Source organism: Scyliorhinus canicula, chromosome 2, assembly GCF_902713615.1.
Source record: "Scyliorhinus canicula chromosome 2, sScyCan1.1, whole genome shotgun sequence".
Classification (NCBI taxonomy): domain Eukaryota; kingdom Metazoa; phylum Chordata; class Chondrichthyes; order Carcharhiniformes; family Scyliorhinidae; genus Scyliorhinus; species Scyliorhinus canicula.
In genome coordinates, this window is record NC_052147.1 from 145041743 (window position 1) to 145066232 (window position 24490).

Consider the following 24490-nt stretch of genomic DNA (forward strand, 5'->3'; position numbering starts at 1 on the left):
CCGGGACCCCCCACCCCACCAGGTAGGGGGGAATACCGCCCATAGTTCCTCAATAATGGTTATTTTTCTCTTTCTGAGGGGTCTGTCTGCCTTCCAGTATCTCACTCAAATGAATGCTGACTTGTTGCAACAGAGCTGAACCTGATCCTGTTCTCACCCAAGGGTCCACTGGGAACGAATTGAAAGAAAGAAACATGGTTGACTTTCCCCTTTGTACATTTGCCACTGAGGTTTGCCAGCTGCATCCATGGCTAAAATACCATACATTGTGTTTCAAACCAGCCTGGGTGTACACTAGCTTTGTGTTGGAGCAATCAATGGTACTTTGAGTTCCATAGCTGCAATTCCATTGACTAAAGTAGGGAGGGTTTATTTGTTACCAGCCCTGTACAGGCAAGTAGGTTGGTATATAATTTCCCTTTTTTTTTAAATGAATCATGCTCTGAAAGTACGTTATTCGCATCCAAATAGCATATTTGCTGAAACTATGACTTGTTGCAAAGTTACTATTGTATTTAAATTTTATGTCAAACTAGTATACAAGTAATACCCATATCAACAAACCCTGTAAAATGAAATATAAGTATGCAGTTTCTGAATGAAATGTAATGGCACAAAGGTAACCTCTCTATCTCTGCTTTAAAATTCTCCTTTAAACCTGCCTCTTTGATCAAATGTTTGGCCATCTGTCCTGATATGACTTTGTGACTTAGTGTCCCATGTTGTCTGATAATCCTTCCATGAAGCCCCTTAGATGTTTCACTGTGTTGAAGGTGCTGGGGAAGTGCAAATTGTTTATTGTGATTCTTTGTTCAAGGTAGCATGACTTTTTTGTTTTGTTCCAGTTAATTTTGGAAATCAAAGCTCATGCCATTGAAAAACTGAAGCTGAAAGATGAACAAGGTAAATAAAGTAAACCTTAGTTTATTATGGCAATTTTCTTACCACCCCTGACCCTGAGATAACTTGTCAGCTAGTCTTGGATGATAGGAACTGAATCTTATGAAATGAAATTAAAATCGCTTATTGTCACGAGTAGGCTTCAAATGAAGTTACTGTGAAAAGCCCCTAGTCTATTGAACAATGATTGGAGCTGGATTTGTTCATGTCCAAGCAGCCAAAGAATTTTTAACAATGCAGTTTGATACCACAGAAAGGAACCAGGGTGTTGAATAAATGTAATTCTACTGCTACATGTCATACTACGGAAGTACGACATTACTGACTAGTTGATCTCCCTAAACATTGCTCATGGGTAAAAATGTCCTCTTCCTAAAGATACCTTGGGACCGACGTATTTGAATGCTTCAAGCTGTTGAACTGTACATAAATCAGACCCATCCAGTCGGTTTCTGCCTTCCCTGGCATCTGCACGCTTTTACCTTCAATAGGTAGTGATTGCATAATCTTAGGGGTATTACTTAAATCACTATGATAGCCTGCTCAACCATATTATCTTATCATTGTTGCATTGCTGTTTGTAGGACTTTTTTGAGGGCACAAAGAATCCAGCACAAGTTTGCAGAGTCAAAAGAAAATAAATTTGTTAACAATTTTATATATATATATATATATACAGCAGAGGTACAGCTGCTTCTGGCTGTAACCCTGCTTCTGGACTTGGTGTGCTATTTTATATGCTGGATGCCTTTTCTGGACTTTGAAACTTGGACTACGGCAAGGGGTGCTATGACCAATTGAATGGAGGGAATGGGGAGCCTGTTGCTGCTGCCAGTTGCTTGTAGGGCAGAGAGAGGAGAATGCTTGCCTGGGACTCGTACTTGCCACTGGCTGCCTTTCTGCTTATTGGCTTGGAGTGGAGCGTCTTGGTTGGCCTGCTGCCGGGTTGAAAGTGAAGTGGAATGGACATGCTGTTGCAGTTTTACACTGGATGGTGCCTGGATGCTGGGACTGTGAGAGCAGTCGGGCGGTGGCCCAATTGACTGTGTACTGCTTGTACTGATGTTGGTTGTGTTTTATTGTTGGGGGATTGTATGGTTATTATTGGATTTTTGTTGTGTATTGTTATTTTGCACTTAGCGCTGGGTGCTCACCAGTTGCAACCCTACTGCTCTGTGCACTGGAGGTTGAGGGGTCCCTCTTGGTGCTAGTGATGGGGAGGGGTATTCTCTCTCTCTCTCCTCAACCATGCGCTGCCTGTCCCTTTCCGGTACACTGAGCTGCTTGCAGGCGCCTCCACTGACGTGGGGTTTCACTGGAGCTGGGGGAGGGTGGGGGTGGGGAGCGTGCACTGTTTTGAGTGCTGGCAGCTTTGACTTGAATTTACTTGTTTGTTGGATTTCTTGTGGTTACCCTGTATTTGTTTTTGTAAAGGGAGACCCCTTTCTCTCTCCCTCTCTTCTGCCATGCCCCGTATCGGTGTGTCCTTTTCCAGTGGTCTGTGCTGCTCGTTGGGCGCCTTTCCACCGATGTGGGGCTGCCATTGGGGATGGAGTGGTTGTGTGTATGTGCTGCCTTGAGAGCTGGTGGCTTTTGTACCGTGTAAATGCTTTTTGGCATATTACTGTTTTTCGCGACTAAATTGTTTTTGCATGATGCTGACTCTTTTTGTATTGTTGAGTTGTCAATAAACTAAAATATATTATGGGATACCCAATAGTTCCCAGCCAATAGTATTCAGGCATGTTATAACAAGGACCATGTATGCAAATTGACTGCTGCATTCCCTACATTAAAATAGTGACTACATTTCAGAAGTGTCTCATGTTAATTGTATATTTATCGTGTTTACCAATATGCACAAGGAGGGCATCAATCGGTGTTTTACTTGTGCAGTTAAAAGGGACAATTACTGAAATTGTTAGGGGTTGCATTAGTAGGTTATAATGTTTCAGTCTGTAAATAAATATAAGACTGAATAAAAATTAAGTCCAGTATCATTTCTAACTAACTGGCTTTCAGGACTATAACACTTAAATGGTTGTAAGTTGCTTTGGGTTACTTTTGTGAAAGCTTCTTAGCTTTCTTTCTGCAATCCGTTAGCTAAGCACAGACTGGAAATCTAATGGGACCTTCGGTTCAGCTCTACATTTAGCAGTTGGGAAGTAGAGGTATAAATTGAATCTTTTTTCAAGTAAATCCAAATGAAAAGGTCTGTTTTTAGTGTGTCTCTTGACAGCTGCCACATGTTGATCTGGTTAATTCACCTCTTCTCTATTTTATAGAAGATGGGACCTGTTTGAGACCAATTGACAGAACTGGAAAACTACTCCCTCCAGGTGGGTGATTGCCTCAAGACAGTTGCAGCGAACCAGGTAGGTTTTCCTTTTAACCGTCCTGGTGACCTGAATGAATTCTTGACTTCACAACAGTTTTACCTCTTGGTCATGCAACAAAGACAGAAAATACTGGACAATCTCAGTAGGTCTGACAGCATCTATGGAGAGAGAAGGGAGCTAACATTTCGAGTCTGGATGACTGAAAGGGAGAATCATGAATGAATCATCAATGACTCTGTGTCAAAGAGTCATTTATGATCCATTCATGGTTCTCCCTTTCAGCCCTCACTATCACCTCTCCATGCCCATTGCAACTCTGGCTCCAAGATTTCTGTTTAAATATTGATGCATTTTTCTTTTCTTCATCTATAGTTTGTGAAGATTTGACTGTGAAGGGCATTGGATTGAAAACAGGAAGCAGCTTAGCACTTTTTCCTGGCCATACTCCCACAGAGACACAGGTAAGAAGAGAGATCAGGGCTGTCTTCTGTATATTTTGGCAGGTATATTTTGGCTTTTTTCCATTTCAAACTATCATTGTCAAGAATATATTCTTAATTAGGCATCAGTCCTTTCTAGTGTTAAGTTTAATCTATTAATGTATCCATATGTTGACTCAAAAATAAACCTCAAATTCTGTACTGTGCAAATTATGAGAGATAGTACAGAAACATTTATTTATAGAGGCTGATCAACATCTGAAAGGGGTTGCCAAGAAATATTTGAGGCCAGAACATGGGGTTCTTTAATTAAAACAGATACTGCAAGGGGAAGCCAGTAGAGGTAATATTCTGGAAGTACTGGATCAAAATGATCTGAGAGACCTTTATTCAAATCTATCTTGTGAAATGCAGTCTGTTGTGTGGAAACACAAGTTTGATTGACAAATTACCATTCTAATAAAATGGCAATGCTCAAGTGTCATTTGAACAGGTCTGCTTGTATGAATGCTAGATCCAATTGAAAAAACTCCTCAAAACTAAAGCGAATACTGTGGATGCTGGAAATCTGAAGCAAAAACAAAAAATATTGGAAATACTCAGTACATCAGATGACATCTGTGGATAGAAATTGTTAAGTTTACGGGTCAATTGACCTTTCATCAGAAAGGATGTCAATCTCTTTTGTTTTCAACTTTAGTTACCAAATGTTTAGAATTTGCAGCCAATTAGTGCGGTTTCTTGCTTGTAAACTGCATACGGGCTTGTCTTCAGCTTTAAAGTGTTTTAATCTCTTCTTGACAACATTCTGAAACCATGCCCTCCTTTTCAGGCATATATTTTGTCCACAACTTAGTTACCGTAAAAGAATAAATGAGATGGTAATTTGCTGACCAAACCTGTGCTTCCACAGAGCAGACTACATTTCACAAGATGTAAAGGCCTTTCAGACTATTTCTTTTTTTTTAACAGTACAGCACAGAACAGGCCCTTCGGCCCTCGATGTTGTGCCGAACAATGATCACCCTACTCAAACCCACGTATCCACCCTATACCCGTAACCCAACAACCCCCCCCCCCATAACCTTACTTTTTAGCACACTACGGGCAATTTAGCATGGCCAATCCACCTAACCCGCACATCTTTGGACTGTGGGAGGAAACCGGAGCACCCGGAGGAAACCCACGCACACACGGGGAGGACGTGCAGACTCCGCACAGACAGTGACCCAGCCGGGAATCGAACCTGGGACCCTGGAGCTGTGAAGCATTTATGCTAACCACCATGCTACCGTGCTGCCCCAAGGTTTCATCCCAGGTTTCCAGGGGCGAAATTCTCCGACCCCCAGCAGGGTCGGAGAATCGCCTGGGGCCGCCGAAAATCCCGCCCCCGCCGTGGCAGAGATTCTCTGCCACCCGGGATGTGGCGGGAATCTCGCCACTCCGATCGGAGAGGCCCCTGCGGTGATTCTCCGGCCCAGATGGGCTGAAGTCCCGCCGCTGGGCGGCCTCTCCCGCCGCCGAGGTTTGGACCACCTCTGGAACGGCGGGATCAGCGGCGCGAGCGGGCCCCGGGGTGGGGGGCGATCGAACCCCGGGGGGTGCCCCCACGTTGGCCTGGCCCGCGATCGGGGCCCCCCCGCTCAGACTCTGGGCCAGTGCCCTGGGTGCATTATTTTCCTCCGCGGCCGCCACGGCCTCCGCCATGGCGGAAGCGGAAGAGAACCCCACATCGCGCATGCGCCGACCGGCGAAAGCCTTTCGGCCAGCCCCGCTGCCGGGGGCGCCGGTTTTTTGCGCCAGTCTTCTGGTGCCAACCACTCCGGCGCGGGGCTGGCCCCCAAAGGTGGGGAGAATTCCCCACCTTTAGGGAGGCCCAACCCCCTGAGTGGTTGGCGCCACTCCCCTACTCCGGGACCCTCCGTCACGCCGGGTAGGGGAGAATGCCGCCCCAGAATACCAACATTTCCACTTTCCCAGTGTGGCATCTGTTTTTTTAAGAACCCAATGTCTTCGAGCTAACTCCTTTCAGCTGTTCAACAGCATTTAAGCAAATACAGAGCCGGAGGAAAGGGAGTTTTTAAACATATTCAGTTGTTGAATCAGTCTCATTCTATGGCCATAACTTCCAAGGTGCTCGCCCACATATGACACATCAACCTGAACTATTTTGTTTTTCCATACATTTTAATTGTACTGGATTAAATTTATTAAATTATTTTCATGGAATTTCTCTCTGCATAGTGTACTGCTCCCTGAGTGCACTGCTCCCTGAATCTAGTAGGTAGGCTGGTGGCTTGTGCCTTACACCCAGGTGTTTTGAACGCAAGGATGGTTCAAAATGCCTTTCATTTTCATTTTCCTTGTTGGAGAAATAACTGATGTGGAGCCAACTACAAAGGTTTTGTGCCACAGCCACTCTTGACTGTCGATGTAGATGTACTTTTGTATCGCTTATTTAAATTTTTTTTTTAAACTTCTCTTTAGCTGTTCCTGTACTTTTCTGTTGGTGACAGTCTTCACTTAAGCCCCGAAATGGAAATTGTGGTAGAACAGTTCATCTCTGTACGAGAGGTAAATATATGGGCAAATGTACGCCACCGGAGGTTTTTCTGCAACTTTACTGCAATGTTCTTGTGTATGAATTTCAAGTCATGGCATCGCACTGATGGAATCTGCATGAAAAATAAATTCTATATTCTGCTCTTCTATGTGAGCAAGTATATTTAATACCTATAATTAGTTGAATGACAGTTATTTATTTTTTCAAAGTTTGATAAATACAAACATTTATTGAATACAGAGCAGTGTGCAACTATTTTAGGAAAGGTCACTCAGAGGAATATAGGACCAAGAGTAGGCCATTTACCCCATTGAGCCTGGTCCACCATTCAGTTAAATAACTGATGTGTATCTTAATTTTCAATTTTTAATCGTTCATGGCATACGAATAATGCAAGGTCAGCAGTTTTTGTCCATTCCTAATTGCCTTTAAGAAAGTGGTGGGATGCCACCTTTTTGAAACGCTGCAATCCACGTAGTGTATGTACAGAGTCACTAGATAGGGCGTTCCAGGATATTGACTCCATGCCTATGAAGGAACAGGAATATAGTTCCAAGTCAGGACAGTTTGAACCTTGATGAGGAAATTGCAGGTGGTGGTGTTCTCACACATCTGCTGTCTTTAGTCAATGAAGTGGTAAAGGTCATGAGTTTAAAAGATGCTGTTGCAGGAGCCATGGCAAATTATTGCATTGCATCTTGTAGATGCTACATACTACAGACACTGTGTCTGTGGTGGAGAGAGCGAATGCTTAAGATAGTTGATAAGGTGCTAATCAAGCAGGCTTCTTTGTTCTGGTAAGTGTCAAGCTTGTTGAATATTGTTGGAGCAGCATTCATCCAAGCATCCTGACTTGTGCCTTGTAGATGGTGGACAGGCTTTGGGCAGTCAGGAGATCGTTACTCTCCAAATAATCACAAGCCTCTGATCTGCTCTTGCCATCGCAATATTTATTAGGCTGTTCCAGTTCAGTTTCTGATCAATGGTAAGTGGGGAACTTCTACAGGGGTGGACCGCCATGCGAGGGTGGGTGTGGGGGAGCAACCAGGGGGCAACAGCCCACGTCCCCACCATGCCAACCCCTGGATTGTGTGCACCCGTTCTGGGGGAAACCCTTGTCCCTGCCTATTTGCCCCACCGATCTCTTGCCCCACTGACCACTAACCGCCATCAACTGCTGAGGGCTCTGGTCGTGCAGCTGAAGGCTATAGCCTCTAGGGAATTGGCAGTCATGGTTAAGTGAGCACTTCACACAACCCAAGTGGGTTCCCATGGATGGGCAGGTTATGTAGCATGTGGAAGTCAATGCCTAGCATCACAATCAGACCGTGATACCTAGGCACTGTGCCTGCAACACCACACACGCGGCAACCAACATCCAAAATCCCAGGGGATGAGACACAGCTCAGAAGGTTATGTCCACGGCCGAGGGTGGGTGAGTACCACTGGGAGGGGACCAGCGCCCAATCAGGTTGACCTTGTGAGCAAAGATGCAGGGTCTGGTGAGGGTGGCCAGCTGCGGCTGGATGTGCATGGGCAGGGCGTTCCGGGTAGGGTTGGGGGATCAGTGGAGGAATGGAGGGTCTCAGGGTGGGAGCCACTGCTGTTTGTCAGTCGAACACGCTCTCCCAATTCCTTACAAATATTGAACGCTAGGCATTGTTGTTGGATGCAGAGGTTGTCCGAGTGGCGTTGGTGCTACGCAATGCGGCCAGACTCCAGAGAATGTGGGAGCAGCAGCATCTGCAGATGCTTGAGGCAGCGGCCCATGTGCTGGACTCACCTCACACCCTAAGGACCCAGCCCCATCAGGCTTTGGCACCACGTGGAGGAGGAAGACACCCGCTCCCGGTGGCCGTCAAGGTCACCGCAACTCTGAACTTTTATGCCTTGGGATCATTCCAGGGTCAAGCGGGGACCTGCTTGCGATCTCTACAGCTCACAGGTGCGTCCGACAGGTCACGAATGCCCTGTATCCTTGATATGGACCAGGCTCAGCAAGATGCCTGGGCTGCAGGATTCTTCGCCATCACCTGGGATGCCCCAGATCTTGGGCAATAGATGCCATGCATGTCGCCCTGTGGTCACCGGGCCATCTGGGAATGCCCTATGTTAACAGAAAGGAGTTGCACCTACTCAACATATAGCTCGTATGTGACCACCAGATGAAGATAATGCATGTGTGCCCATGCTTCCCGGGGAGTGTGCATACAGCTACATCCTGGGGCAGTCGGTCATCCCTGTCCTTTTGAGGAGCACCCCAGGATATGCAGCTGACTCTTGGGGGATAAGGGGTATCGGCTGAGGACCTGGGTAATGACCCCTGTAGGAAGGCCGAAGACTGAAGCAGAGACCCGATACAACGAGGCCTATGCAGCCAACCGGGCTTTCATTGAGCGGTGCATCGCACTCCTTAAGATGCAGTTTCAATGGGCAGCATGGTGGCACATTGCTGCCTCGTGGCGCCGAGGTCCCAGGTTGGTTTGCATATTCTCCCCGTGTTTGCGTGGGTTTCGCCCCCACTACCCAAATATGTGCAGGGTAGGTGGATTGCCCCATAATTGGAAAAATGAATTGGGTACTCTAAATTTATAATAAAAAAAAGATGCGGTTTCAATGCCTCGACAGCTCCGGTGGTGCCCTGCAATACACCACCTGGAGGGTCGCCCTCTTTGTTGTGGTCTGCTGTGTCCTCCACAACCTGGCACAGCATCGGACCAACGAGCTGGAGGTTGGTGACGAGGAACATGTGACCACCTCCGAGGGAGACGAGGACGAGGATGATGAGGGGCTGGAGGACAAGGCCGGGGAGGAACCTGAGGCCCAGCCGGAGGCTGCAGGACAGGCGGCAGCGGTGAGGGTCCGGCATGCCTGGAGGGCCAAGGAGGGTCATACACGTAGAACGTGGCCTGGTCCATCATCGCAACCGTACCCATCCATCATCCCCATCTCCCATCCTCCCAGGGTATGTGCTACATCACTCCAGGCTACCGGGATTGTGTCAGCACTGTCAGCGGGTCACTGCTGAGGGCAGGGAGGTGATAATAACTCGCAGAGAGCTGAGTGCTGGTGCTCCTCAATCTAGGCCATAGTCTGACCCCCGTCTGTCTGCTGAGTGCTCGGTCACACCATTCACCTGCACACAGTGATGCATTGCAGAAGAATGTGACAGGCTTCCTACTGGTTGTGCGCCTGTATTGTTCAATACAGGTCCCCACTCCCGATGGTGCCGCCCTCCACCCTCCCAAACCACATTCTCCACACCCCCCTACCCCAGTGCCCTCAGTGATCCACAACGTGCCTGGCTCTCCTAGCTGGACCACTACTACTTGGTGTTCTCCCAGGATGCACATCTGAGGTGCAGCCAGCCAGCTGCTTACCTTGTTCTGTGGTCTTGGTGCCCCTGACAGGCGTCCTCTGGGGGCTCTGGGTCTGGAGGGCCCTGGCTCACTTGTCGATGGCACATGAACAGCCGTGCTGCCCTGTCCCGTGTGCTGATCCCGAGACATGGCCGCATCAGAGGGGTGGAACTCGGGGGAGTTGGCCACCAGCGCCGCTCATGGGACGGGCCTGGATTGGCACTCAGTGCCCCCTCCTCCTGCTCGGTGCCCATCGGGCCCTGGGGTCTATCTTGGGAGGGAGGGGCAGCTGGTTCGAGCCCCGGCTGCCCCTGCATCATCTGGCTCTGCCAGCCCTCGCGGGTCCCCAATGTCTGCAACACTGTCGAGGCACTCGGCGATGCTCCTCAGTGACTGGGACACATCCTCCAGTGACTGGGCCATGGACTGGGAGAAGCTCCGCAGCACCTCAGCCATGCCCGTCTGAGAGTGGGACATGTCCCGCATTCCCTCATCGAGGTCGGCCTGGTACTGGATGACATCCCCTGCAAGGCAGACATTCTGTCGAGACCCTCAGCATGGCTGTCACCAACTGAGCGATAGTTTGAGCATCTTCACTCATGGTGTCGATGTTGTGCACCAGGCTCTCCCAATGCAGTCGCCACCCTAGCAGTGTTAGTTTCGGTGGCACTCATTGCCAGTGCTATCTCCTGCGGTGGTAGCCTCTAGGACTCCTCCAATCGGCTATGGATTTGTGTGGAGTGACACTGAGATCGCCCTCTGAATGTCCCGGCCGCTCCCTATCATCTCCATCTGCTCCGGCTAACCCTGTTCCAGAGGCTCAGCATCCAGCTGGGACCCAGCTGGGTCCTGGGTTCCAGCAGCCCTCTGACTGCTGTCTCGCCTGGGGGTTCCTGCCTCCACCAGATATGCATCAGCGACTGTGTGATGCTCACCAGATTGTGCCCCCGAAGCCTGTCGACTAACATTTTCCATCACGGTGTGTGTATCTGTGCTGGTGGAGGGTGGGGATGGCAGCTGTAACGCGACTATAACAGTTGCATCCTCGGAGCTCTCCTCCGAGGTGTTCTCCTCGGGGCCAGGAGAGAGGGCCGCCCGGGACGGGTTGGCGCTGTTGCCTGGAGGACCTGCTGGAGAATGGACATGTGGTCAGTGGAAGGCATTGGTCAGTCAGTAAGGCAATTTAAAGGACCTCTGGGTGGACCCCGGTGGTTCCTCACCTCTGCCACGTCCGCCAGCCACCCCGTGATTGACCGCCCTGTCCTCGGTCACATTGGTCACCTCCAGGGCCCACTCCTCGAAGGAGGTGTGGATTCTCAAGTCCAGCACCGGTCTGGGCCCTCTCCGACGGGCGCGGTCCCGGCGAATCAGCCGGCATGCTGGCATTTGGGGTGAGAAGATCTTGAGACCTCGTTAAGTGGGACAATCAACGTTGAATAGCGTTGCCGGCCTCGCTGGGCTGGGCGCCGGGAAGCTCGTGGCAATTACCGCTCGCTACCACACTTGGAAACCTTTCCAAGAATTGCACCCACTGTGTTTTACCCTCATTGATATTTGTTGAACTTCCACCTTCCATTAGTTGTTTTCTTCTCTACTCTAGATTCCACGTAATACCATCGCTTTCCTGTCCCAGGTATTTATTATTCTCTGTTGATAGTCCAGGATATTATCAGCGGTGTGAAATTTTTGCCGAAAGGTAGATTTCTGCCTGTTCGATTTTGTCACAGTCTGTTACTTCACCTCTCAGTTGAGGAGCGCAGGTTTAGTTCTGCTTGTGCCTGATCCCGCCCATTGTCTCTGCTGACTGATTGCTTTGGACATTACCAGAATAACGGGCCATTGATCACAGTTGGCTGATTCTGCCCACTGGTCTGAGGCTGAGGCACTAATGCATCAGTCCTTGCATGTCAGCCTCTGGAATCCTCCTCTGAACAAAAGGGCTGTTTAAAATCAGAGTGCTTGGATGGCTAGATGTATTACATTTCCGAGCTAATCAATCTTGAGGTTGAGTTGTGCTGTGCTGCAGTCCCCGAGTGTCGAATCATTGCCCAACACCATCTCCCCTCACTCCACTAAACCAGACCTATAAACACAAAACCTTCCTCACTGTGGATTCAATTCAGAGGTTCCAAGATCTGAGGATTTCAGTTGGTGAGCTGTTAGCAGGTAGTAGTTTGCACTGTGATGGTACTCTTCCAACAAGTTGCTGGTTTTAATTTCCAGATTGTGCAGTGACACTGTTTTAACTGATTATTGAAGTTTGGCCCTTTGAGGATCACCTTGAGGAGAAATCAATTAAGCTGTTGATCAAACCCCAGTGTGTACAGCCTGCCTTATCTTTGTTACCCTATCCTGAACTCAAGTGACTGGGATTGAATAAAGGGCTTCAGCCTTCCCTGAACGCAAAATCACTGAAGCTGAAAAGAACCCCAACGATGACAGCGTTCCCTGGCTCTGAGTCTCGTACTACATGACATGATCCTCTGTTCATGCTGGCTGTCGTGTGAAGGCGGCACAACCTGCTCTCATCACTTGGGTCTTACTGATACTTCAGTAGGGTTCATATGCTGTTCCTTTTTGATGAGGTAATTGGAAAGTCAGGAAACCAACCAGATCAGGTGACTGCTCGATTTAGAATCCAAAAATGGGGGATGGGGGGGGGGGGGGGGGGGGGGGGGGGGGGGGGGGGGTCACAGATGTGAACTCGAGAATAGCTGTGTTTCCGTAAGCCCTGGCACTACTCAGCCTATAATCCTTTTGTTTATCGCGTCACACAGCTCGCACTTAGCTAATGCGGGAGCTAAAACTCCATATTATGTCCCTGGGAGATTTCTGGCTAAACCTTGGCAACAAAATGCCTAGAAATATTAAGTTGGACAAATTGTCGGACAAAAAAGAGCAGTCTAAGTGACTGAGGTGGAGCCGACTCCTCAACATGGCGGCTTAATGAGCGAACAGGCAGTCGTCCCAGCACTCTCAAAAGCATTGCGGCTAATGGCAGTTAATATTATTAAGGTCATTAACGAGAATCCCGATCTGTTAGCACAAAATATCAGTGCTCATACTAGAAAGCTGCAGAATATAGGTATATGGTATTTTTAAAAGATAGGCTCAGATACCACGGAGGTTCACGCAAACAAGAGCTTCATTGGAAAGGTGTTTGCAGGCTTTGCAGACTGCCAATTTGCCCGTGCAAATGGCCGATAGCATCATTAATAACGTCATGTGATCAGACTCTTAAAGTGACCTTGTTCCAACTAGGAACAAACATGAATACACAACACTTTCCTCGCTCTTCACGTTAGAGGCTGCTGCAAAGAAACACAATATAACGTTAACAATCATAATTTAGGGGGACTTCAGGTGACGGCGGGCGGGAGGCAGCCACGCGTTGGAGGGCTCCCGTTCGGGAACAGCATTGTCGGGGATTGATGCCCGGTTCTAGGGCAGCGAAGGCGGTGAAGGTCAGGAGAAAGCACAGGGAAGGGATATGTCGAGGACCAGTAAAACAACGGCTGTGAAAACAGCTGAAAGTCCGTCGGGGAGTAGAAAGGTCATCGCGCGGTCACCAAGGAAAATGGAGGCTGGAGCATCAGGGGAGGCCTCATTGCTTACGGCTGAAGAAATAACTAAGCTGATGGCTGCGGAATTCGAAAGGCAGTTTACAAAATCCATGGAGACAATGAGGAAGGAGATGAGTGAGGTTTTGAGTGTGCTGGTGGAGGAGGCGATTTCCCCGATGAAGACGGCGGTGGCGAGCGCAGTGGCAGAGGTGCGGAAGCAAGGGAAGGCGCTGAAGGAAGTGGAGGAGACATTATTTCAGCATGATGATCAACTTACCTCAATGGGGAAGGAGATGCGGAAGGTGATGGAGATTAACAAGGATCTGCGAGGAAAAATGGACGACCTGGAAAACAGATCCAGGCGACAGATTTTGAGGATTGTGGGGCTGCCCGAAGGAGTTGAAGGGCCGAGGCCGACTGAGTATTTTGCTGCGATGCTGGTGAAACCATTGGGGGAGAGGGAGGATCCCTCCCGATATGAACTGGATCGGGCTCATCGGTCGTGGAGGCCTGAACCAAATGCGAGTGAGCCGCCAAGGGTAGTGACTCTCTGCTTCCGTAGGTACAGTGTGAAAGAGAAGGTCCTGTGCTGGGCCAAGCACAAGCGGGTGGTGCAGTGAGCTGGAGCTGGTATACGTGTATACCAGGACTTTACGGTGGAGCTGGCGAGGAGGTGGGCTGCTTTCAACAGGGTGAAGAGGGCACTGTTCATTGGCAAGGTGCAGTGCGGCATTGTATATCCAGCGAAGCTGAGGGTGACTTACAAGCTCAAGGACTTTTATTTTGGAACGGCGGAAGCAGCGGAGGAGTTTGCGAAGGCAGAAGGACTGTGGCAGAACTGAGAAATTGAGAAATGGCCATGAGCCGATGTAACCTCATGACTGTATTTTCTTCTTTTTTTTTGTTTCACTGCGTGCAGGTGTATTGGCTAAAGGAGGCAATGTTGTATATATTTGGACAAGGGAAATGATGGGACTTTCACTCGAAGTGAGGGCTCTATGAGGTGTTTGAGGTGGATATGCGGGGTTTGTGTGCTAAAAGGGGATCTCTCGGCTTTCCTAGGGGCGGGCAAGGGGGAAAGGGACCCGGGCAGGGATCTCCACGCTGGCCGGTTTAAGCCGGCCAGTGAACAAGTATTGTCAGAGGTAATTGAACCGTTCGTATAGCAAATTTCCTTCCATATAGGTTTGGTAAAAATGTTTGATTCCATAAATGATGCCTAGAGCTTTCTTCTCTAGCTGTGCATAGTTTAATTCTGAGTTTTTCAAGAATCTTGATGCAAACGTCTCTGTGAGAAACCACTGCTCCCACCCCGTAAAGTGGTGCGTCGCAAGCCAGTTGCAAGGGTAACTTTTGATCAAAGTGTGTCAGAACTTCTGACTTTAGTAATGCCTGCTTAGCTTGTATGAAAGCCTTCTCGCATTGATTCACCCGTTTTGATTTTCTGTTTTGAGAATAGTTGCTCGATTAGGGACAAACCTTCCATAATAGTTTAATAAGCTCAAAAACAATCAAAGTTGTTTTGAGGTGCAGGTGCCGCAGTTATGGTTTTTACTGCTGAAGACGATTTATGCAGTTCCTTTGCATCTATGACGTGTTCTATGTATTCAATAGAAGATTTGAAGAATTCACATTTATCCTTCTGTACTCATAGTCTGTACTCTTCTAGTCTCTGGAGCGTAGCATCTAAACTTTGAAGATGCTCTTCCTCATTATTTCCAGTACCTAAGATGTTGTCTAAGTAGCACTGGACTTCTAGTCTGCTTGGAATTTGATCCATGGCACATTGGAACAACGCAGATGCAGACATGATGCCAAATGGAAGTCTTATATTTGAATAGCCCTTTGTGTGTCACAATTGTCAAATATTGTTGTGAATCTGGATCCACATTTATCTGAAGATAAACTTGACTACGGTCAACCCAGCAAAATAAATCATCAATTGAAGGCATGGGTACTGCTCTGCATCTAGTACCGGATTGATAGTGATTTTAAATCACCACATTTGCGTACCAAACCATCTTTCCTCATCACTGGTACTATCAGCATGGCCCAATCATTTATATTAATGGCTTCAAGGTCCCCTGTATTAACCAGCCTCTTTAATTCTGCCTCGACCTTGGGCTTGATGGCCTCTGGCACAGACCTAGTCGTTAAGCATCCTGCTTGGTTTTCATGCTTCACCTTTAGCTTGACTGAGATCTCCTTCGTGCTTTCCAGCTCTTGTTTAAAGACAATGGCATGTTTCTTTAAAATCTTTGGCGGACCTACTTCGGAATCTGACATGAGATACACCTTGACTCAGTTTAGTTTGATTCGCACAAGCTAGGTTCTTCCCATTAGGGCAGGATAGTTACTTTAAACGACATGTGGGGACAAATCTACATCGATACGACCCCTGAACAGAACCACTTCCCCAGTATTAGCTTTTTAGTATTATCTTTCAGGGTTTTAAGGTGATATGTCATAGTTTATCTTGTCAAGCAGTTTTGGGTAGCAATAAAACTGCTGCTGCACTGTCCACCTCCATTTTCACTGGTTGTCTGTTCAGTAAAGGAGTGGCCTAGTAATGGTGTTGCGCCCGCAGTGGCGAATACGTTCCCTGGCAGTTCATTATCTGACTGTGACTGATCCATTCTCGCCCCCTTTTCACATTATCCGGTTTTTCATTTGATACATTTGGTTCTTGCTTTTTCTTGTTGCTTCATTCTCCAACACGGATGTTCGATGTGCACCTTTTTACCACAATTCCTCCATTTTGCGTCTCTACCAGCAGTCTGCTGTAGCTTGCCCAGTTTTTGCACATTGGTAGCAGTTTTGAACCTGTGTCTGTGTTCCGGTCTCATCTGGCATTTTATGGACGCCAGTGCTCAAACCCAATTGTTGGGCTTCCTTAGTTGCTAATTCCATAGAGATCGCGATTTCTTAGGTTTAAGTTGCTTTCTGTTAATGACCTTTTCGGATAGTTTTGCTTCTTAAGGGTGTAGTTCAAGACATCTCCAAATTCTCAATATCCAACTAATTTCTTCGAAATAGCAATGAACTGTGTGAGTGATTCATTTTGTTGATTACATTTATGGAACCTGAACCTCTCGGCGATGACCAAAGGTTTAGGTGAGAATGGCCCTGCAATATCTCCACAATCTCAGCATAGGTTTTAGAGCCAGATTTTCTGGCTGCACTGGACCTTGCAGTAGGTTGAATGTTCCCATCCCGTTGTATTCAGGAAAGTTGGGACAACATATCTGCTACAAACTTATTTGCTTGGACAAAGTAATTGAATCTTTCAGGGCATGAGCTCCACCACTGTGTTTTCATCGTATGGTCCCAAAAATCCCACAATTTTTGCTATGGAAAAGTCTTGCTTAACACAATGTGGCAGAAATCTTTTGGCATGACTGCTTCATTTTTGAACATGATACTCCTGAGCTGGGCCTGTTTCCTTCTGAGCTCTAAACTATTGTTGCAGGGTGCTTAGAACTCAGGGTGCTCCCTGTACTGTTCCAAATCTTTCTGGGCAGAGCACATGCTAAGGTACTTTTCAATGTTGTTCCCTCTGAAATCAACATTTAAATTTCGGCTCCTTCGATGGCTGCTATCAATATTTGGCACCTTTCCATCGCCAGCTTTGGTGTAGTGAAATTTTCAGCTTCTTAATACTTTTTGGATGTCTGCACATGGATCAACAATTTTCTCTATTTTTTTTTTACTTCTCCGGAAGTCTGTCAGCATGGTTCCAACCTCCGTGCCATCAGTTTGTTTTTGGTGTTTTTAAAGGACAGACTTGCAAGACATGAAGGAACAAACAAACGAGCTTTATTGGAAAGGTGTTTACAGGCTGTTAAGATAGATTGCCCATTTGCCCGCACAAACGGCCGATGATGTAATTAATATATCATGTGATCAGAATCTTAAAGTGACCTTGGTCCAATGAGGAACAAACATGAATACACAACAGGGAAAAAGGCTTGATGAAGCGGAGGAAATAATTAACACTGTTGAAAATACAACTTCCTCAATAGGCGACCAATTATAATCCATGGAAAGGCAGATGCGTGGTATGGCAGAATTCCTTGACGACCTGGAAAACTGAGGTCGGAGGAAGAATGAGTTCAGTGCTCCATGGGCTCATTGCCTGTGAGCGAAGATGGCTGCTCACCTCCTCGCAGCAGCCCTTTCGGCAGATTCACGTTTTTAAAAAGGAGTACTATTAATGCCAGTGTGACTGTTTGCTTGGGAGGCCGCTGGATATGCTGTGGCTCCCGTTAATTGTCTGGAAGAAGGGCTCAAGTGGTGATTATTGGTTTCTTGCCAAGCTACGGTAGGATCCTGATTCAGCCTACCGGAGCAGGCCAGTTGCATCGCAAATGATTTTGCCGCCTGCTGCGGTTCTCGTTTTTCGCTTCTCCCACTATTCATTGGCTTTGTGCTCACTCAAGCACAACAAGACCACTGAATCGCACCCTTAGTCAATTTTTTGGACCCTGGGGAGGTTTTCACTACATTTGCACACACAGAATTATTTTCATCACCTGGGCAGCTCTGGCCGCCGTTTTGAAAGAATGCTTCATCTGAATGAGCTTGTGGGCCTCACACCCTCCACCTATGGACAATGCATCCCCTTACAAACCCCCCCCTTCCAAGACCCCCACCTGTCATCCCCCAACCTTCAAGAGGCCCCTTCATACCCGTGCAGTAACCCCCCCCACCATCCTTCGTACCTCCCCTCCACCCTTCTTTCATCGGCATGGCCCCCACGAACCTTGACCCTTGGCAGTACTGCCCTGGCACCCAAGCACCCTTGCAACTGGCACCCTGCCAGTGGTCCTGCCAGCTTGGCAGTGCCAAGGTGCCTGCGTTCCAGGGGGAAAGTTAGAGGGCCACTCTGCACTATCTCTCTCCACCCAGAGGCCTTCATTGGCCTGCGAAATCCCCTGGGTACTGTTTCGTCTGGTCCATATTTGTGTCATTCAAAGAGTGTTGTTTCTTGGGGATTTTAGGACTGTGTCGAATAAATGTGAGAATCTAATAATCATCAACACTCTGAGACCATGGAGGATGGACCATGGTAGATTTAATTTCACGGTAGCCCAGATTTCCCACCAGGTCTTGTAGATATTTGGAAAGTTAGAGGACTTATTGGCTGGGGGATATGTTTTGGGGTGCTTCCTTGTCATCGTTTCAGCAACTGTTTCACCAATATGACGTCCCAAGTTGCTCCATTTTCAGACATCTGCAACTTTGAAATGTTATTACTGATAAGACATCTCTGCAACATGATACTCGTGTCTCCCCAGTGGAAAAATATTGTTATCTACAGACAAGTTCTGTGACATATGTTCTTGATCCTGTGTGAATGTGCTTGAGACTCTACGGTCTTTGAAAAAAGATTTTACAATGAATATTTATGAGAAGACTTGGGGCACTATCTGGTAAAGAAATGACAATAGAATCTTGGTCTGTAATAGAATGAAGGGGACCCTGTCATAATATGCACTCATGCACATAATGAGATACAGACAGGCAGTGGCAGACACCCAGTACAGCAATCAACAAACAGGACAGAACACAACCAATCACCAGACAAAACACTAGAGGGGGCTTCCCACTATAAAACACACAAGGCATCAGTACTCTGCCTCTTTCCACTGGTGACTAGTGACAGTCAGGGTGTATATATCAGTTAGCACCTTCTACATGTGGCACAGAGCTAGTCTGGTCTAGTTAGTTATCGTTAGCACACTTAGATTAGTAGAGTGTCAACCCACAGCAAGCTGTGTGCACTTACAGAAGTTCAATAAATCGTATTGAACCAACGTCTAAGTTTGGTGTCTACTTTCTAGTACAACTGCATTCAGTTGCAGTCTGTGTTACCCCAGGGTGAACAACACGACAGACCCAGCTTAAAATATTGCACCGTCTGCATGTTGCACCAAGTTTACGACATAGAATAGGCCCCACTATATCATCATGTAAAGCAAACTAGTGAGTGGAGACTATATACATTGTGTCGGGTCTGTGTCAAAATAAAATCCATTTGGTTGGGCATACTTAAAGAGTTTGAGCATATATTTGATATGGCCATAGAGTTTGATCCTTTGTTTTTGTTCTGGAGCTCCCAGACACGAAGATAATTGATGCTAATCGTTATCCTAACATTTGCAGCACAGCAGTCTATCCTTTGTTCCAGGATTAACAATAAGGTTCCTTCTGTTCAGAATTGGAATAAAATTATTATGGAATACATCCCAATGGAATTTCTAACTGTATACTCTGATCCAAATCGGATGCATTCCAAAAGGTATGGGGCCCCTATCTCAAATACTCATAGCGTCAGACTTCTCTCACAAGGTTTTCTGTCGGTTATGTAGTTCCGCCTCTAAGATACTAGACGTGAGGGTGTGCACCACTTTGCCATGTTTTCTTTCTTTATCCTTTTCTCCCCACCCTATTACACCGCCTCTCTATCTTTTGTATATGTGGAAGTGCCGGGTTTACTGATCATAATGTACTGTACCAGTTTTGAGGGTGTGTTGTAGTAAAAATGGAAAAACTCTAATAAAAATATATTTAAAAAGAAATGCAAAAATAAGCCCAACTGCATTCACCGCGTAATTTTACAATTCACGATGGTCAGACAATGTTCAAAGGTTTGCCGGTCAAATCTTTCAGTCGTTAATAGGTGAGAAAATCCAGTAATTAAATCACTATCAACTGCAGTGGTCATTATAAGGTTGCTACCAGTATTTAGAGCAGACCACCCAGTTACTCTTTCATGAACCTGACCAGATTATTTTAATGATTTCTCTTTTGATCTGAAGTTGTTTGTAAAAGACTGTTGATGCCTAGATATAGCCTATGCACTATAATGCGTACATGTGTTGAAATGCTGAGGTCAATGCATAGTCATGGCAGTAATAGAAAGTAAACAAAGGGAAAATTAATGTTTCTACCATTAGAAATAAAAACATAAAATGCTGGCAACATCTGTGGAGAGTGAAACACAGTTGACGTTTCGAATGTGTGACCCATTTGAAGTCGAATAATCCTATCCATTGGAAGTGGCCTTGAAAAGCATTCACATTCATTACATATCATAAAAAGTGCTACAATTTCATGATTCCTTGTCAGAAAATCTTTGGAGCATTTTGCCTTCAGCCACTCATTTTTGTCTTTGTTTTCTCTCATCATTGTATTGTGCATTATATAATATGTCAGCTAGGATATGGCACAGATTCTAGTATGACGCCACATTGTTGGCATCAAAGCAGGACCTAGGTTATGTTCCCTTTAGGCAGAGTGAAATTTTTATTGGGGAAGGTAAGTGTAATTAAAAATAAAGTTAAATTTAAAAAATGAATGAGGTTTCCATTGATGTAAGACCTCTACGCAAGCTCAGAGGGCATTGTTGTAATGGTTTCTATTTATAGGACAGATTCCAATTTGTGGAAGATTATGAACATGCTGGGTTCCGTACCAAATGGTAGTGGATTGAGAGTACCCAACTCATTTCATGCAGGGTAGATTTTCTGGACTGGGTGTTGCAGTGGAATTGAGCAGTTTGCTAAGCAGCAGCATTCTCAATAATATTAAAGAAGCACATTAGTCTGGATCTTTCAATCAGCGGCAATGATTAGATTATTGCTGCACTCAAATATTCTCCCAACTCAACATAGCTGCCCATTTCTTCGTGGGTCTTCCAATTCTGGCTTTATAGAAATGCGCAGCACAGCGTCCATCGGGGAACTCTGTTGGAGAGATATATACCATGAAAGACAGACTGGTCCCTTTTTTTTACAGCAGTAGCTGCTGAATGATAAGTTTAAAGATCCAGTCTGAATTTTGATGAATAGGTGTGTGGGTGGGTAAATGGTTAGTTGGGTGGGGAGAGGAAGTCTCGTCTGGTTGGAGGTGATAGTTGGGGATTCAGGGGGGCATCCAGATGTTAGTTTTTAATCTAACATTTCCATGGTAATGGGGAACGATCTGAAGTCTCCAACTCTAGGTCAGAGTCTGAGACATTACCCCCCCCCCCCCTCCCTTTTCTTCTCTTCTCTCTCTCATCTCTCTCTCTCTCTCTCTCTGCCCCCCGCCCCAATGTTGCGCAGTCCTTTGGTTCCTCATCTATCTTGTTTGTTTTATTCTTAACTTACTCCTTGTAGCTGGTCTCGAACAGGTTTTGGAACAGGCTGACAAACTGCCCCCAAGTTTCTAGGAAGCCTTCCTCAGACCCTCAGATGGCATACTTAATCTTTTCCAGGTGGAGAAATTCCACAAGGTCAGGGAGCCAGTCTGCAGCTGTGGCTGGTTCTGCTGATCACCAGCCGAGCAGGATTCTCTGCGTGCGATGAGGGAAGCGAAAGCTAGGGTGTCAGCCCTCTTCTCCATGTGCAGCTCTGGCTGCTCTGATACCCCGACGATTGCCACTATTGGGTATGGCTTCACCCTCACCCCCACAACCTTGGACATTGCCTTGGAGAAGGCTGTCCAGAACCCAGCAAGCTTGGGGAAAATCCAAAACATGTGGGTGTGGTTGGCTGAGCCCCTCTGGCACCGTTCATATTTATCCTCCACCTCCGGGAAGAACCTGCTCATTCGGGTTCTGGTCAGGTGCGCTCTGTGCACCACTTTGAGCTGCATTAGGCTGAGCTTTGTACAGGAGGAGGTGGAGTTGGCACTGCTCAGTGCTCCGCTCCAGAGTCCCCACCTTACCTCTGTCCCCATTTCGTCCTCCCATTTTTGTCTGGTCTTGTCCAGTGGTGTTCGAGCTCTGCCCATTAACTGTACATTTTCCCACAGAGTTCCCCTTCTTTGCTGCTTGTGCCTGTCAAGTCCTCTAATATTGTGGTTTCTGGGACCCTGGGGTACCCCACTGTCTCCGTGCATGGGAAATGCCTTATTTGGAGGTGTAGCATTTCCTGTCCTTTTGTTAGTTCCCACATCCTCGTCCAGTGTCGCCAGTCTGTGCCCTATGTAAAAGTCCCTGACCTTCAGTGTGCCTCCATCCTGCCTCCATCTTTTGAAGGTGTTGTCCAGTATGGCTGGGGGAAATCTGCGTTGCCGCAGATGGGGACCATGAGTGACATTTTAGTTAGCCCGAAGTGTTGTCTCAGTTGGACCCACGTTCTCTGTGGGCCGCTACCACTGGCCTCGTTGTGTATCTTGTTGAGGGGGATGTAACTGCTGTTGTGGCCAGGGCCCGGATGGTCGTTACTTTGCAGGAGGCCTCCTCCATTTGTAAACCCCCCCCCCCCCACCACACACACGCACACACACAAACTCCATGATTAGACTGTCTACATTTTGGGAAAAGGCCATGGGGATTAAGATTGGTATGGATCTAAACAGGAAGAGGAACCTCAACAGTTCGTTCATCTAGATCGTCGGCTCTCTCCCCGCCAGGGAGAGTGGTCCTTTGTAGGTCCTTTTTTACTTCCTCTACCAGGCTGGTCAGGTTCTACTTGTGGATCTGTGTCCAGTCTCTGGCTATCTGGATTCCCAGGTATCGGAATCTGTTCTGGGCCATTTTAAACGGGAGCCCCTCCAGCTCAGCCCCTCCCCCATTTGGGAATGCCTTGCTTTCGTCCAGGTTAAGTTAATAGCCCAAGAAGGTTCCAAACTCCTTCAGTATCTACAGTATCGTCTTCAGTCCCTCCTGTGGCTTCGAGACATAAAGAAGCAGGTCATCTGCATAGAGTGAAACTCTGTGCTCTCTGTCTCCTCTCCGGATGCCCTTCCAACTTTTTGCAGCCTGCAGGGCTATCGCCAGGGGTTTGATCACAAGCGCGAACAAGAGTGGGGACAAGGGGCAGCCCTGCCTTGTTCCTCTCTGTAGCTGAAAGTATTCAGAGCTGGTGGTGTCAGTTCGGACGTTGCTTTTGGAGCGTTGTACAGGAGTCTCACCCAGGCAATGAAACCCGCTCCTAGCCCCCAAACCATTCCAATTTCCACAAGCAGCATCAATGTCCCATGGTGTTGTAAGGCCTGAAGGCCAACCTAGACAAACATATGGAGGTACTTCCATTCGACTCTTGTTGAAGGCCTTTTCTGCATCCAGGGAGACGATAACCTTCGGTGTTCTCTCCTGGGGTGGAGGTCATTATTACATTCAACAGCTTCCTGATGTTCGCTGTGAGCTGCCTATCCTTGACAAAGCCCGTTTGGTCCTCTCCACCTCTAGTTCACAGACCTTCAGCCTTTTGGCCAGGACCTTTGCGAGTATTTTCGCTTCCACACTCAGCTTTGAAATGGGTCTATATGATCCACAATTTGTCGGGTCTTATCTTTTTTGAGTATCAGTGAAATTGTGGCCTGCGCTAGCATGTGGATGAGTGTGCCCCTCGTCAGCGAGTCTGCGAAAATGTCCCTTAGGTGTGGGGCCAGGACTGATGTAAAATGTTTGTAGAAGTCCGCCGGGAACCAGTTGGGTCCCGGTGCCTTCCCAGCCTGCATGGAGCTGATGCTCCCCATGGTTTCTCCCAGATCTATTGGTGCTTCCAGCTCCCCCTTCTGTCTTCCCCCGTAACTGGTAGTTCCAGTCCGTCTAGGAACTGTTTCATACCCGCCACCCCGCTGGTGGGCTCGGAGGTGTACAGTCCCTGGTAGAAGGCTTCAAATGCGTGATTGACCTACTTTGGTTCTGTTACCAGTTTGCTTCTGCTATCCTTCACCTGCGCTATTTCCCTCGTGGCTAGTGAGAGAATAGGCGGCCAGCCTTGTCTCCATGTTTGTAGAAGGTCCACCGTGTCTGGCGGAGTTGGTACACCGCTTTCCTGGTGGATAGCAGGTTAAAGTCCATTTGCAGCTTTTTCCTCTTCACCAGCAGCTCTACGATTGGGGCCTTGGAGCATTTTCTGTCGGCTTCCAGAATGGAGTTTATTAGTCGCTGCCTGGCCACCCTCTCTTCCCTCTCTGATCCTATGTAAATTGCAGCTCCTCCAAAACATTACTGTGCCAAGTCCAACTATCCCATCATTGCTGTCCTTTCCAATCTTCACTGGTCCCTGGTACTCTAATGCTTCAAACTCAAAATTCTCACCAGAGTATCATCCTCATGATATCACCTATTTCACCACCCCTACTCCTTTCTTTCAATTTTCTCCAAATCCTCCAGCCCAAACCACACACACCCCATTCCTCAACACTGGCCTCTTACAAATTTTTCCTTTGCTTCACCGACCATAGGCAACTGTGTCTTCAACTACATATGCCCCAAATACTGGCAGTAACTCCCTAAGTCCTTCTACCTTCATCTTTTTTTGAATAAAACTCGTGACTTTGACGAGGTTTTTGGTTACTCCTCTGAATAGCTCATTTGTCTGATAAT

General features: G+C 47.3%; 1 protein-coding gene across 2 annotated transcripts in view; it reads left to right on the forward strand.

Annotated features, from left to right (window-relative positions):
- Window positions 1-24490, forward strand: part of usp40 (ubiquitin specific peptidase 40) — a 194934-nt gene that overhangs the window by 128704 nt on the left and 41740 nt on the right. The window contains exons 18-21 of one of the 2 annotated variants that reach the window (XM_038787466.1): window positions 846-903; window positions 3186-3239; window positions 3612-3700; window positions 6167-6253. In XM_038787466.1, the coding sequence (XP_038643394.1) occupies window positions 846-903; window positions 3186-3239; window positions 3612-3700; window positions 6167-6253 (288 nt within the window). The remainder of the gene's footprint in view (window positions 1-845; window positions 904-3185; window positions 3240-3611; window positions 3701-6166; window positions 6254-24490) is intronic. The other variant, XM_038787473.1, reaches the window with a different exon arrangement.